The following is a 16,410-nucleotide window of genomic DNA, read 5'->3' on the forward strand; positions in this document are numbered from 1 at the left end:
GTATTGACAAAAACAATTTCAATCTTGTCAACAGTTAGATAAATAAACATTTAAATAAATAAATAGATAGATACATTTGCACGGTCGTCTGTAAGTACCAGTCCCTGCAGGGTTGAACATGACGCTGCTGAACACCCTGAAGGCATCTGACAAACTTGAGGCACTTCATGTCATGATTGTAGCAGAAGTGACAGTCTTGGCGACCGGAGAGCTCAGGAAAGTGCGATAGTGTGTACTCGTCCATGAGAGTCGTTTCCACGTCGGACCAGGTCTCATTGCCTCCTCCCTAATCTTCCCCGCATGTTTATTGATGAAGAGAAGGATCTCACGATTTCTGCTCTCACGACCTCCCAGGCGCAAGGGCTGTGCCTCTTCTCTTTCAGGTAGAGACTGATTCTTTGGAAGTATTTCCTCACGGCCAGTGCGAAGTCCTCGTTCACCAGGGGAGTCTCTTCCACCCCCACCTCCGGCATCAGACAGGCTTCCAGGTCGTCCAGCTGCTGATAGAGTCCAGTGCAGAGTTTGTCCAAGAGGCTCTCATCCCAAGCAGCCGATGAGCCCTCTGTGCAGAAGAGGTTGAAGCTCTGCTGGGTCATCTCATGGAGGACAGAGATGGCTCGGGCCTTCTGCAGCTGGTGGCCATCCAAGTCTTCCTGGGGGAATCCGAAGTCATTTCTGTCCTTCAGGCAGGACAGAGGGGAGATTCTCCTCATTCGTCCCAGGAGTATCAAGGCCCTCCTGGTCCCCAGGCTGTGGGCCTGAGGCAGATCACAGCCCAGAGAGCAGGTCGCCTGGCAGCTGAGCACCAGCAGGGCCATCAGTAAAGGAAAGGGCAAGGCCATTGGGGATCTCGCAGATGCTGCTGGCCTGGCTGAGATGGGCGACTCTGAGCCTTAGCCGCTAGGTTCTCTGAAGAGCTTGCTTTGTGCATGTGTCTTAAATAGGGAACACACTAGTTTCCATTTTTTGGATGCCCGTGTCTTCCTTTCTACTTCTGTTTTTGCTTTCTTTATGCACTCTCTACATACTTTGAGAGCAGCGTTTCTCCACCTTTTTCTTTTCTCTTTTATTTCTTTCATGGTGGCCTGCTCATCCCTTTCCTCCAGAGCCTGGTTAAATTGTTTTTTCCGAATTGACCCTCCTGTGATAAGCTACAAAGGCGGGGGTATATCGTGCAATTATTTACGGACCGTATCTGTAGCTCAGGTTTATACGTAGAAAAGAAAGTGTGAAGTTAACTTTTTGCATTCAATGCATGTTTAAGAAGGTCTCTATAAAAATTTTAAGCCAAGACTTAAGTTTCAAAGTTATTGATTTGACTTGGCTTTATAAGTTTATTTGCTGAGCTCCTTTTTGTGTCATCTATTGACTTATATAAATTGTAATGAGTCAAATTTCACATGCAAATTCATGTTACAAAAATACACAATACCAATGTAATGACATACTTAAATATCTTTCAAAACTGCTAAAAATTATCTATCAATTCAATTATTTTCTTCCCATTAATTTCTAGTGTACCTAACTTTAAATTTTGTTCCATACGATAGAATACATTGTCACTGTGCCACCTCCCGGATGTTCCCCCAGGTGCGGTCAACTTTTATTTCTTTTTAGCACTCGACTTCATTATTGATGTGGCGAATAACTTTAGCAGAGCCACATAATAAAGCACAAATTCTTTGCATTTAATTCTCAAAGCCATTAACTCATTCAGTAGCACTCAGGAGCAAACCTCAGCTCCATCCACGAGACAGCCAAAGGCAGGCCATATGTATTCGTGTGGAGGCCACATCTCGAGACATGATTTTGAGATCAAGCGATCGTCTATTCACCGTAGGCTTGTATTGCTCATGCTGCATATGCTCTGTGGATCTTCCGAGAACTCAATGTCAGTGCTTCTTGATACACAAGAAAACCCGAGGGAAATAAAAATTAGTAATAAGGGACAGGTTTTCTTAGATTTGGGCTTTGGAGAACCACAAATTATTGTAATGACTAAGATTTGTTAACACCTCTAGGAACTAATTTTCACACTTTTGGGAGCAATACCATCCCAAGAAGAATGCACGATGGAGAGAACATCAATTTTATTTAAAAAGAAAATTTTGTTTTGCACCGAAGTTCAAATTTCCAACCAAACATCAGTCGGAGATTCCAATTCTAATGGAATCTTATTAAACCAAAGGAAGCCATCTTTGTCATAAATGGCAACAATGGGATGTAGGTGTGATGAAAATAAATGGCTGTTCAATTGTTGTGTACCGCTGGCGAGACACCAGAGATCTTTCTTTCCCATTTCCTTTTACATAGAAAGGAAAGTTGCTGCATTTTCCCTCCCAAGGAATGGGAATACCAAGAAAGCCAATATATGTACCTCAGTGTGATCAAACGTCACAAGGAAAGCAATATCCCACTGCAAAGGACACGACGAAGGATAATTTAGCTAAATTGAGCCCAGCCAAGGGGCAGATGAGGGGATGCGGCAGGGCAGAAGAAAAGTGGTGGAAGGGACGCAGGTCAAAGGTAGCAAACGGGCATGGGCTCCAGGAAAAGCAATCACTGCTGGTCCAGGGGTTGGTTTCAGCTTTGCTGGATCCAGCTTTCAAGAGAGTCAAGGGAGACACAACAACCACAAGAGTTTACACACAGAAAAGGCAAACTTGTGAGAGTGCAATATGCTCTCTGGATAACGGGGAAGCGAGAAATGCATCCCTTGTTTTCTCCTTGTGGATAAATGGACTCAGAAGTTGACTCATCGTCTTGTCATGTCTCCAGCAAGAAGCAAGGGAATTCACAATTTCAAAGGACACCCCTTCTTTACACATGGCTATATTATTTCTCCTAGCTGTCAGAGATGATGTCTTTATTACACTGAACCTTCGAGTGAACTTCGTCCTAAGAATATAGGTCGCCATGAGTCCGTAAGTTACTCTTGGCCAGAGGAGTCGTCTTATGCGGTCTTGTTTCCTGGGCATCTTAGCCTAGTTCCTATCATTTCCGGAGCTCAGTCAATATTTATGAAAGGAATAATCATTATAATAACAGTGGAAAGAATAATACCAATACATACTGGAGACATGAATTGGGAAGACAATAGATCTAAAGAATTTGTAAGCTCTTCCCGCTTCATGCAGGGAAATTGTAATGGAAGATTTTGTGACGATTTAAAAAACAAAACACAAACACTTGATTGTAGAGATGCTTTCTTCCCATTTGTAGTTTTAATATTTAGAACCTCAGGATGTGCCACAGGGCCTGGTTGCAAATGGAAGACCCACCTTCCACTTTTACTTCAGTGCCCCTCAAGGAAGCGCAACGCCTTGCCTGATCGCACATTCCTTGTCTTTTCCGATAATACGGAGACGATGTGAATGTTACAATGTGTTTGGGGACCTTGTCCCTATACACTTGTCTGTTTTTCAATTTTGGCCTGTGCCTTTGGGAATCACTTAACTCTTCCCAAGATTCAGTCAGTGTCGCTGTGAACTTTAATGAATGACATCCGTGTCGTTTTCCCTGAGTCTAAATTGTGGAATCAGAGTTGGCATCAGATTTTGAAATAAACTGTGCCTAGCAAGAATGCCAGTTAATTTTCTCTTACAAATACTGTTAGTACACACAGTGTGAAAATAAAGAGTGGTCTTATTCAAAGAACATATATTCTCTTCTCACTAATCCCCCAGTCGGACTCTCTTTCCCCTCTCCTTTGCACTTAGGTATCCGACGAGCATGAATCCAGGCTGAGTAAATACGGGTGGAAGTGATGTTCACCCTGTGCAGCATGGGTCCTTCAAAGCATCCTACAAGTGATCCACCATATAATTTTTTCCATATCGACTGAGCACAGTAGCCTCAAGCGTCGCAAACCTGTTTGAACTTATATGTTGATGATGGCAAAGCTGCAAAATAGTAGGTTGTGAGGTCCCTGAAACCCCGCTCAGAGGAGGCCAACACTGAGCTCTTCTATAAAGGAAAGATAAGTTTGTATTATCATCTAACTACTGGTGGTTTTCTTTTGTTCTGTTACAGGAGCGAGCATCAACTTGACTGACAAATGCCCTTCACCAAATTCTAGACTGAAGAACCATGTCTGTAAACAATTAAACTTCCAACTTCGGAAACAACAAGCACCACTCAAGAATTGAAACAGATAATGAAAATTATAAATCATGACAGTATTTATTTAGGACAAGACACCATGTTATTCTCTCTAATCATTCTACTGTAAATTCACGATGTAGAACGTATGTTTTACATAATCCCATGATTTAGGATTCAGATGTTTTTCAGCTGGTGCAAATGTGTGAGTTTAGCTTGCTTTGGGGGGCCTGGTAAACAATCGTGTAATTGGTTAGGGAGGGTCCTGAGTATAACTTCTACGTCATTTCCTGACGTTGCTCTGAAGGCGGTGAATGAGGACTAAGCAGCACCTCAATTTCCACTCTGACCACCTCCCAGGCACAGGGGCTGTATTTCTTTTCCCTCAGATAACCAATCATTTCTTGGAAATACTTCCGAACGTCATTTCCCAAATCAGGACAAGAGAGAGTTTCTCCATTTGTCATCTGCACTTGTCGCAGGCTCTTCTCAAGGCTGAAGAGTAGTTTATCGAGGAGGATCGCATCCCAAGCAGCATGGCTGTTCTCTCTTTTGAGGAGGCTGAGGATCTGCTGGAGCATCTGACCACGGAAACAGGTGGCATGTGTCTTCTGGATTGGGGTGATATTTTCTCCTGTCCAAGGAAAATTGAAGTTCTTCCTGTCCTTGAAGCATGAGTGAGATGGGATCTTTTTCATCCGTCTCACTAGCATGATGGCTTGCCGGTTTTCCAGGCCATGGCTGGAAGGCATGCCCCAGACAGATGAGCAGGCAGGGACGGAGCAGAGCACCACTCCCGCCATGAGCAGGCAGATGTGGACCATTGAGAATTTCAGTGATTCTCGAGGCGGCCGCGAGAGGGCGCGCGAACGGCCTTTTCTGAGCCTCCGGTTCCGGAAACGCGGACGGACTCGGCCGCTTTTGGTTTCAGAGGGTGCCACAGCCCGAGAGAGCAGACGTCGCCGCTTGTCGCGCCGAACCGGTGCTGCTTAAATAGTGTGGAGAACATTTTCCTCCGATGGCTGCGGAGAGAGCTCCGCCGCGGCTTGGCGCGACCCAGTTTTCTTCGGTGAGGGCCGTGAGTGTCTGAGCTGCTCCCTGTGCTCGGGGCTTTCTTTCGCGTAGAAGCCGCAGCGAGACTGAGTTTGACGGGGAAACCCATTGAGTCGGGACCCGAGGGCTCGCGACCGCACGGGCTGTGATGGTCACAGATTCCGCAGGAGTGGGGGACGCGAGGCCGGGACAGCCTGGGAAAGGGGAGCCGGGTAGACAGCGGGTCCGGGAGCAGCCCTAGTGCGGGAGCCTCGGGCGAGTGAGCGGGGACGACGGCGGTGATACCGCCGGGACCGTGACTGGGGCCGGGACCGGGGCCGGGGCCGGGGCCGGGCCGGGCCGGGCCGGGAACAGGGACGGAGCCGGGGCCGGGGCCGGGGCCGGGACCGGGGTCGGGGCCGGGGCCGGGGCTGGGGCCGGGAACAGGGATGGAGTCGGGGCCGGGGCCGGGAGGAGGGACGTGCGCCCCCCTGTGGGGTCGTCGGAGTTTTCAGTGGCCCATGTTTCTGAGTCAGGACGTTCAAGTCTTTGAAAAAAGGAATCTAGGCAAATTAAAGCGGCATTATTTGATTTAGATCGTTTTTATGTAATTTTACTTTCCTAGCATTAAAGGAGGGAAACTCCACGATATTTGCAAGGTGCTACTTTACTTTTCAACGGACAGAACTGCCATGTTTAGGTTTCTTGTGATTCAGGATTAATCTTCGATCATTGCTCTTTCACCTGAGGTTGCTGAAACTTCTTTCGCAGAACGCCACCGTGACTTGTGTTGCTAGGAAGAAAAAGGAGCAGTGTCGTGTAGGAGCAGTTGAGGGCATTTAGCCGGTCAGAACCTTCAACGCTCTTGGGTGAGAGTGGCATAGAGTGAGTGCAATTTGCCACACTTGATGACCATGCAATTGCCACAGTCTCCCTTCTCCCTGGTGAGACTCTGAGGGATTTGCAAGTGCACGGTCATTTCTGGTCTTTACTTAAAATTGTATGACTTTGTTTCTCCTGGATAGTTTTTCACTAATTTTCATTTTTCATACGGCATGGAAATATCATTTGTGTCGATTCCTTAGATTGCGGCCTCCTTAAATTTTTGGCTTGAGGAAAGTACTCCCTAATTCCAGCCCAGGAAACAGCTTTTGAATTAGTATTGTGATTATCCGTGGTTGAAAATCAAGGAATGTCCACTCACCCTCCCTTCAAAAAAAGCCCCAATACAAATAACTTATATATTTAAATGCATTTTATATATGCTTAAAATTATATATATTTTATATGCATAGGTAATTATATGTCAATGTAAATACTTTGTTTATATTATATGTAAAGATAATTATACATACAGTATTACATATTATCTAATATTTATATATTTATAATGTTGGATTATATATGTATATACAGTTAGATTCATAGGTATACTTATGTTTACATATATTTACATATATATTATTTTAGAATAAGAAGAAAATAGATATACTACATGTATTTTTATACAATATATATACTCCGTATATTTTTAAACCTTTTTTCTGTCCTTTCCAATTTTCTTTTTTTAGATCCCTGCTTCAAAATATATCACCAAACGTGGGTGAAACTGACTGACTGTGAAGGACAGATTAGTATTTCGTTTGTAAACTGTTCACAGAGCAGCCATTTTCTGTCACTCGACTTCCTGCCACACCGGTTCCCCGGAAGGTGCTTCAAGGGTGCTGGGCAGTTTCTCTTCTGCACCAGGCACTGCTCTAACACTGGCAGCCTGGGCTCTGCTCCTGCACAGGCCTGCAGACGGTCCCCCTCGTGGAGTTTCCATTTGAGAGGCACCAATGTGACTGGCCCTGAGCGTGTCAAGGGAGCTGCACTGAAAGCTTCTCTTGGCTTGACTCGGTTGAATGCAGACTCTACAGAGGATTACGATATTTGTTATATCAATACTCACGGTAACTATTGTTTACTATGTTCAGATTCTCAGCAAGTAACTTGCAAGTTTATGTGATTTAATCTCTCCAATTTCCACTGGAAAACTAGTACTGACAACTACTAAAGTTTTCTCACAGTTTCCCTGTCTCAGTTATAACTGGATCCACATTGCCAAGCATGTTATCACTCATGTATATGCAGTCAACACATTACTGGTGACAGACGAAGAGAACTAATGAATTAATGCCTCAGCTCTATGCTGCTATTATCTATCGATTATGTCGGAAAATATGAGCTATGGCTCCTGTGAAGAAAGGTGGAAGACATCAAATCTAGTGAATGAGTCCTTTAATAGGGAAATGCAGACAGAGGAGGCAACTTGTATTTCAGTGCAATCGAAGAAATTTAATAATGCTGTACAGGATCAAATCTCTAAGTGCTAGAATTTGAAAAGAGACATATATTGAGACGTATTTATTTCAACATTGGTTCTCATTTGTATGAATATTTCCTACTGGATTGAGATTTCTTTCATTTTTGATGAACGTGTTGAACTTCCAGTGTAATAACACGAGCGCAGTGTTGAAGTCATGACATTATCTGAGGCTCGTAAATGGAAGACAAAGTGAAAGGAAGTGGAAACAAAACTGGGACAAGCCCAAAAGCTGCAAACCCTGGGCTCGCCGTGTCAGACTCTCACATGCAAGAAGGTGCTGATAGCAGCTGGGTCGATGCCCGACACCTCCATCCCCCCAGTGGCCGCGCTACCTCCTCCCTGGTGCATTGGCCCATTTTGTGTTGCTCTAAGAGAATATCTGAGACTAGGTAATTTGGAAAGAACAGAGGTTTGTTTGTCTTATGATTCTGGGACAGCTGATTCTGGCATGGACCTCAGGCTTCCTCTACTCATGGTGGAAAACGGCAGGCACTGGCGGGTACAAGCAGATCACATGGTGAGAGGAAGCAAGAGAGGCAGGGAGGAGATGCCAGGGTCTTTTATACAACCAGCTCTCCAGGGAACTAATAGAGCAAGATTTCACTAGGGCCCCACTTCCCCCAGGGAGAACATGAATCCATTCATGAGGGATCCGCCCCCCATGACTCAGCTTCCAGCACTGCCACATTGAGGACCAGATTTCCGCATGAGTTTCGGTGGGGACCACACATCCAAATTCTATCACCTGGTGACACTGAAGATGATGTGCTCCAGTTCTCTCTGCACCGTTCGCTGTGACCTGACCCAGGTCCGTGACCTGCCAAGGCAGGAGACCGACCTCCACAGTTCTGCACCCAGGTGGGAGAATCTTCCTTTTTTCCCATCCGAAGGAGGAGAACGTATTCAGTTCCCCTGGAGCAGCTGGATGGTGGCAAATTCCAAAAGGCTCAAGCCACCTCTGTTCCCCATGAGATTATCCAACAGATCTCCAACTTCCCCCGCACGAGGGCTGAAATTCCTCACTGGACTCGATGACTCACTAGAGTCTCTGGAGCCCTGTGTGGTGCAGGAGATGGAAGAGACCCTGGGCAGGAGGAGGAAAACATACATTCCGATTTTAAATAGCCTTTCTCGATCATTTTCATGTTTGCTTTTTACTCCTTTGTAAATATCAGGTCTGATTGGTTAATTGTTCCAGAGCCAGTACACGTGCCTCGAAGAAGAGTTCCTCCCAACAGAGCCAGCATCACCTTGGCCAGATTCTCCTTCACGGGGTGGTTGCATAATGAGAGTGCACTTTGGTCATTCTTTCTAGACAGGAAACTTTTCCTCACTTGCTCATGTAGTAACTGTCGGTTTAGTTAACACTAGACGCCACTTGTACACATTGCGTGTCCGCTTGACTGGGTGCACACACTGCGGGAGAGCGCGGGGTGCCGACAGCATGTGAGTGAGCGAGGTGCACTGCCAGACCCTGCGCGTGGGGAGGAAGAGCGCTCACCGGACTCCTGCCCGGACCGTGAACATGACAGCTCAGTCTTGGTTCTGCAATTCTCTCAACTATGCATAAAGTCGTTAAATCCCGGATAGCAAACATGATGTGGCTCCAGAGAGTTTTTGGGCAAAGTGACAGTACAGACTTAACTAGAACAATTTTCTTTTACAGTAAATATAACAATATCCTTTAATGGATGAATGAATAAGGAAACTGTGACATATACATTTAAATACACCCCCCCCTCCCCACAACACAGAGCATGGAATACTACTCTGCCACAAAAAAGAATGACATACTCCCATTTGCAACAACATGGATGAGCCTGGAGAAATTTATGTTGAGTGAAATAAGCAAAGCACAGAGGTATAAATATCACATGTGCTCACTTATGTAAGGAGCTGTGAGAGAAAGAAGGAAGGAAAGAAAGTCCATAGCAGTGTGTTGGACTTGCAGAGGGACAGAGCATTCCATGGGCTACAAAGTGGAGTAAGGGGGTTGAGGGAGGGAGAGGGAGTTCGGGCATTATCGGGTGGGGAACACAGGGTACAAATGCAATTTGTGGTAATGGGCGTGCTGCCAGTAGGAATCTGGCCCTCACATCATGGGCACAAGGGCTGACAATCAGCTTTCTATCTCATGAATATTCATAAACAATATTCTCTCTCTCTCTCTCTGTGTGTGTGTTTGTGTGTCTGTATATATGTATATATAAAAAATGTCTTCTAACCATGAAAAATGTATGTATTGCAAAATGGGAAAAACTATACACACAAAAAACCCCGCATTCTTTTCCAGATTTCTTCGAATTTCTGTCTTTCCCTCAGGGTCACTAACTTCTTTTCTCTCATTTCACTTCTACCGACTCCAGTATGGTTTCTGCTTATTCGTTCTACAAACCAAATGTCACTAAGGTTGCCAGTACGGTCTATTTTCCAATGTAGTGGGCAGTTTGAGTTCACACCTTCTGTGGAATCTACTGATTCCTCTTCTCAGCACATTTATTGTTTAGAAAAGACATTTATCGTCTTTGTCTCCAAAGGGTGAGTCTTTATAATGGATGGCTATTCCATCTTCTTCATCTGTGGCTCTTCTGTCCACTTCCTTTAAAGTTTGAAGGTCCTTAGAATCCAGACAATGTCTGTTTCTCCCTCTGTCATCTCTTCCCACATGACCAACTTCATTTCTGCACTTTCAGTTGCCATTATGATCCTCCAGGCATTGAATTCCTTGCCAATTGCAAATTCCTGTGTCCAACTAGTGCTGGACATTTGCACTTACATGTCTAGCAATTTGTGGGGCGTATCGGTAATTTTATTTCTATTTCCTGACATGCTTCCATCTACCTTCTGCAGAGAGAATTTTATTGGTTGTTTCATTTTCTCATTATACTGTTTCACATAACTGATATTAAGTATGAGTGTGTTTCTTTTGAGCTCTCTTTCCCTCCAAGAATCAAAGATAGAAGAGAGCATGTTCACATCCGTATTCTGAGGGGAACAAACAACCTCTTTTAGGTGAAGTTCATTTTTACCGATAGCTCGAATACACTAATGTTGAGGAGATGAATTGTACCATCTGTCTTTACGTCAGGTTGTAGAGACAGGCTTGGACTTTCTTTTTAAAGAATAAACAAATACAAGCATTTTTCTATAGTAAAAATTTAATGCAGAAAGCAATATAATAGTTTCACAAAATACAAAGAATATATTTTGTTCTATGAAGCACAGTATAAAGGCGTATTGACAAAAACAATTTCAATCTTGTCAACAGTTAGATAAATAAACATTTAAATAAATAAATAGATAGATACATTTGCACGGTCGTCTGTAAGTACCAGTCCCTGCAGGGTTGAACATGACGCTGCTGAACACCCTGAAGGCATCTGACAAACTTGAGGCACTTCATGTCATGATTGTAGCAGAAGTGACAGTCTTGGCGACCGGAGAGCTCAGGAAAGTGCGATAGTGTGTACTCGTCCATGAGAGTCGTTTCCACGTCGGACCAGGTCTCATTGCCTCCTCCCTAATCTTCCCCGCATGTTTATTGATGAAGAGAAGGATCTCACGATTTCTGCTCTCACGACCTCCCAGGCGCAAGGGCTGTGCCTCTTCTCTTTCAGGTAGAGACTGATTCTTTGGAAGTATTTCCTCACGGCCAGTGCGAAGTCCTCGTTCACCAGGGGAGTCTCTTCCACCCCCACCTCCGGCATCAGACAGGCTTCCAGGTCGTCCAGCTGCTGATAGAGTCCAGTGCAGAGTTTGTCCAAGAGGCTCTCATCCCAAGCAGCCGATGAGCCCTCTGTGCAGAAGAGGTTGAAGCTCTGCTGGGTCATCTCATGGAGGACAGAGATGGCTCGGGCCTTCTGCAGCTGGTGGCCATCCAAGTCTTCCTGGGGGAATCCGAAGTCATTTCTGTCCTTCAGGCAGGACAGAGGGGAGATTCTCCTCATTCGTCCCAGGAGTATCAAGGCCCTCCTGGTCCCCAGGCTGTGGGCCTGAGGCAGATCACAGCCCAGAGAGCAGGTCGCCTGGCAGCTGAGCACCAGCAGGGCCATCAGTAAAGGAAAGGGCAAGGCCATTGGGGATCTCGCAGATGCTGCTGGCCTGGCTGAGATGGGCGACTCTGAGCCTTAGCCGCTAGGTTCTCTGAAGAGCTTGCTTTGTGCATGTGTCTTAAATAGGGAACACACTAGTTTCCATTTTTTGGATGCCCGTGTCTTCCTTTCTACTTCTGTTTTTGCTTTCTTTATGCACTCTCTACATACTTTGAGAGCAGCGTTTCTCCACCTTTTTCTTTTCTCTTTTATTTCTTTCATGGTGGCCTGCTCATCCCTTTCCTCCAGAGCCTGGTTAAATTGTTTTTTCCGAATTGACCCTCCTGTGATAAGCTACAAAGGCGGGGGTATATCGTGCAATTATTTACGGACCGTATCTGTAGCTCAGGTTTATACGTAGAAAAGAAAGTGTGAAGTTAACTTTTTGCATTCAATGCATGTTTAAGAAGGTCTCTATAAAAATTTTAAGCCAAGACTTAAGTTTCAAAGTTATTGATTTGACTTGGCTTTATAAGTTTATTTGCTGAGCTCCTTTTTGTGTCATCTATTGACTTATATAAATTGTAATGAGTCAAATTTCACATGCAAATTCATGTTACAAAAATACACAATACCAATGTAATGACATACTTAAATATCTTTCAAAACTGCTAAAAATTATCTATCAATTCAATTATTTTCTTCCCATTAATTTCTAGTGTACCTAACTTTAAATTTTGTTCCATACGATAGAATACATTGTCACTGTGCCACCTCCCGGATGTTCCCCCAGGTGCGGTCAACTTTTATTTCTTTTTAGCACTCGACTTCATTATTGATGTGGCGAATAACTTTAGCAGAGCCACATAATAAAGCACAAATTCTTTGCATTTAATTCTCAAAGCCATTAACTCATTCAGTAGCACTCAGGAGCAAACCTCAGCTCCATCCACGAGACAGCCAAAGGCAGTCCATATGTATTCGTGTGGAGGCCACATCTCGAGACATGATTTTGAGATCAAGCGATCGTCTATTCACCGTAGGCTTGTATTGCTCATGCTGCATATGCTCTGTGGATCTTCCGAGAACTCAATGTCAATGCTTCTTGATACACAAGAAAACCCGAGGGAAATAAAAATTAGTAATAAGGGACAGGTTTTCTTAGATTTGGGCTTTGGAGAACCACAAATTATTGTAATGACTAAGATTTGTTAACACCTCTAGGAACTAATTTTCACACTTTTGGGAGCAATACCATCCCAAGAAGAATGCACGATGGAGAGAACATCAATTTTATTTAAAAAGAAAATTTTGTTTTGCACCGAAGTTCAAATTTCCAACCAAACATCAGTCGGAGATTCCAATTCTAATGGAATCTTATTAAACCAAAGGAAGCCATCTTTGTCATAAATGGCAACAATGGGATGTAGGTGTGATGAAAATAAATGGCTGTTCAATTGTTGTGTACCGCTGGCGAGACACCAGAGATCTTTCTTTCCCATTTCCTTTTACATAGAAAGGAAAGTTGCTGCATTTTCCCTCCCAAGGAATGGGAATACCAAGAAAGCCAATATATGTACCTCAGTGTGATCAAACGTCACAAGGAAAGCAATATCCCACTGCAAAGGACACGACGAAGGATAATTTAGCTAAATTGAGCCCAGCCAAGGGGCAGATGAGGGGATGCGGCAGAGCAGAAGAAAAGTGGTGGAAGGGACGCAGGTCAAAGGTAGCAAACGGGCATGGGCTCCAGGAAAAGCAATCACTGCTGGTCCAGGGGTTGGTTTCAGCTTTGCTGGATCCAGCTTTCAAGAGAGTCAAGGGAGACACAACAACCACAAGAGTTTACACACAGAAAAGGCAAACTTGTGAGAGTGCAATATGCTCTCTGGATAACGGGGAAGCGAGAAATGCATCCCTTGTTTTCTCCTTGTGGATAAATGGACTCAGAAGTTGACTCATCGTCTTGTCATGTCTCCAGCAAGAAGCAAGGGAATTCACAATTTCAAAGGACACCCCTTCTTTACACATGGCTATATTATTTCTCCTAGCTGTCAGAGATGATGTCTTTATTACACTGAACCTTCGAATGAACTTCGTCCTAAGAATATAGGTCGCCATGAGTCCGTAAGTTACTCTTGGCCAGAGGAGTCGTCTTATGCGGTCTTGTTTCCTGGGCATCTTAGCCTAGTTCCTATCATTTCCGGAGCTCAGTCAATATTTATGAAAGGAATAATCATTATAATAACAGTGGAAAGAATAATACCAATACATACTGGAGACATGAATTGGGAAGACAATAGATCTAAAGAATTTGTAAGCTCTTCCCGCTTCATGCAGGGAAATTGTAATGGAAGATTTTGTGACGATTTAAAAAACAAAACACAAACACTTGATTGTAGAGATGCTTTCTTCCCATTTGTAGTTTTAATATTTAGAACCTCAGGATGTGCCACAGGGCCTGGTTGCAAATGGAAGACCCACCTTCCACTTTTACTTCAGTGCCCCTCAAGGAAGCGCAACGCCTTGCCTGATCGCACATTCCTTGTCTTTTCCGATAATACGGAGACGATGTGAATGTTACAATGTGTTTGGGGACCTTGTCCCTATACACTTGTCTGTTTTTCAATTTTGGCCTGTGCCTTTGGGAATCACTTAACTCTTCCCAAGATTCAGTCAGTGTCGCTGTGAACTTTAATGAATGACATCCGTGTCGTTTTCCCTGAGTCTAAATTGTGGAATCAGAGTTGGCATCAGATTTTGAAATAAACTGTGCCTAGCAAGAATGCCAGTTAATTTTCTCTTACAAATACTGTTAGTACACACAGTGTGAAAATAAAGAGTGGTCTTATTCAAAGAACATATATTCTCTTCTCACTAATCCCCCAGTCGGACTCTCTTTCCCCTCTCCTTTGCACTTAGGTATCCGACGAGCATGAATCCAGGCTGAGTAAATACGGGTGGAAGTGATGTTCACCCTGTGCAGCATGGGTCCTTCAAAGCATCCTACAAGTGATCCACCATATAATTTTTTCCATATCGACTGAGCACAGTAGCCTCAAGCGTCGCAAACCTGTTTGAACTTATATGTTGATGATGGCAAAGCTGCAAAATAGTAGGTTGTGAGGTCCCTGAAACCCCGCTCAGAGGAGGCCAACACTGAGCTCTTCTATAAAGGAAAGATAAGTTTGTATTATCATCTAACTACTGGTGGTTTTCTTTTGTTCTGTTACAGGAGCGAGCATCAACTTGACTGACAAATGCCCTTCACCAAATTCTAGACTGAAGAACCATGTCTGTAAACAATTAAACTTCCAACTTCGGAAACAACAAGCACCACTCAAGAATTGAAACAGATAATGAAAATTATAAATCATGACAGTATTTATTTAGGACAAGACACCATGTTATTCTCTCTAATCATTCTACTGTAAATTCACGATGTAGAACGTATGTTTTACATAATCCCATGATTTAGGATTCAGATGTTTTTCAGCTGGTGCAAATGTGTGAGTTTAGCTTGCTTTGGGGGGCCTGGTAAACAATCGTGTAATTGGTTAGGGAGGGTCCTGAGTATAACTTCTACGTCATTTCCTGACGTTGCTCTGAAGGCGGTGAATGAGGACTAAGCAGCACCTCAATTTCCACTCTGACCACCTCCCAGGCACAGGGGCTGTATTTCTTTTCCCTCAGATAACCAATCATTTCTTGGAAATACTTCCGAACGTCATTTCCCAAATCAGGACAAGAGAGAGTTTCTCCATTTGTCATCTGCACTTGTCGCAGGCTCTTCTCAAGGCTGAAGAGTAGTTTATCGAGGAGGATCGCATCCCAAGCAGCATGGCTGTTCTCTCTTTTGAGGAGGCTGAGGATCTGCTGGAGCATCTGACCACGGAAACAGGTGGCATGTGTCTTCTGGATTGGGGTGATATTTTCTCCTGTCCAAGGAAAATTGAAGTTCTTCCTGTCCTTGAAGCATGAGTGAGATGGGATCTTTTTCATCCGTCTCACTAGCATGATGGCTTGCCGGTTTTCCAGGCCATGGCTGGAAGGCATGCCCCAGACAGATGAGCAGGCAGGGACGGAGCAGAGCACCACTCCCGCCATGAGCAGGCAGATGTGGACCATTGAGAATTTCAGTGATTCTCGAGGCGGCCGCGAGAGGGCGCGCGAACGGCCTTTTCTGAGCCTCCGGTTCCGGAAACGCGGACGGACTCGGCCGCTTTTGGTTTCAGAGGGTGCCACAGCCCGAGAGAGCAGACGTCGCCGCTTGTCGCGCCGAACCGGTGCTGCTTAAATAGTGTGGAGAACATTTTCCTCCGATGGCTGCGGAGAGAGCTCCGCCGCGGCTTGGCGCGACCCAGTTTTCTTCGGTGAGGGCCGTGAGTGTCTGAGCTGCTCCCTGTGCTCGGGGCTTTCTTTCGCGTAGAAGCCGCAGCGAGACTGAGTTTGACGGGGAAACCCATTGAGTCGGGACCCGAGGGCTCGCGACCGCACGGGCTGTGATGGTCACAGATTCCGCAGGAGTGGGGGACGCGAGGCCGGGACAGCCTGGGAAAGGGGAGCCGGGTAGACAGCGGGTCCGGGAGCAGCCCTAGTGCGGGAGCCTCGGGCGAGTGAGCGGGGACGACGGCGGTGATACCGCCGGGACCGTGACTGGGGCCGGGACCGGGGCCGGGGCCGGGGCCGGGCCGGGCCGGGCCGGGAACAGGGACGGAGCCGGGGCCGGGGCCGGGGCCGGGACCGGGGTCGGGGCCGGGGCCGGGGCTGGGGCCGGGAACAGGGATGGAGTCGGGGCCGGGGCCGGGAGGAGGGACGTGCGCCCCCCTGTGGGGTCGTCGGAGTTTTCAGTGGCCCATGTTTCTGAGTCAGGACGTT

General features: G+C 45.4%; 2 protein-coding genes across 2 annotated transcripts; both read right to left on the bottom strand.

Annotated features, from left to right (window-relative positions):
* Positions 1 to 272: 272 nt before the first annotated feature.
* On the bottom strand, positions 273 to 842 carry LOC134365202 (interferon alpha-4-like). Its single transcript, XM_063081412.1, has one exon. It carries the CDS (start codon positions 840 to 842, stop codon positions 273 to 275), a length of 570 nt encoding a protein of 189 aa, XP_062937482.1.
* A 10,213-nt stretch (positions 843 to 11,055) lies between these two features.
* LOC134364374 (interferon alpha-4-like) lies at positions 11,056 to 11,577 on the bottom strand (the record flags this gene model as incomplete). Its single annotated transcript, XM_063080274.1, has 1 exon — positions 11,056 to 11,577. A coding segment is annotated over exon 1 (522 nt), but the record flags the coding sequence as incomplete, so codon positions are not given.
* Positions 11,578 to 16,410: the final 4,833 nt, after the last annotated feature.

The sequence above is a fragment of the Cynocephalus volans genome, chromosome 16, assembly GCF_027409185.1.
Source record: "Cynocephalus volans isolate mCynVol1 chromosome 16, mCynVol1.pri, whole genome shotgun sequence".
NCBI classification, from domain to species: Eukaryota; Metazoa; Chordata; class Mammalia; order Dermoptera; family Cynocephalidae; genus Cynocephalus; species Cynocephalus volans.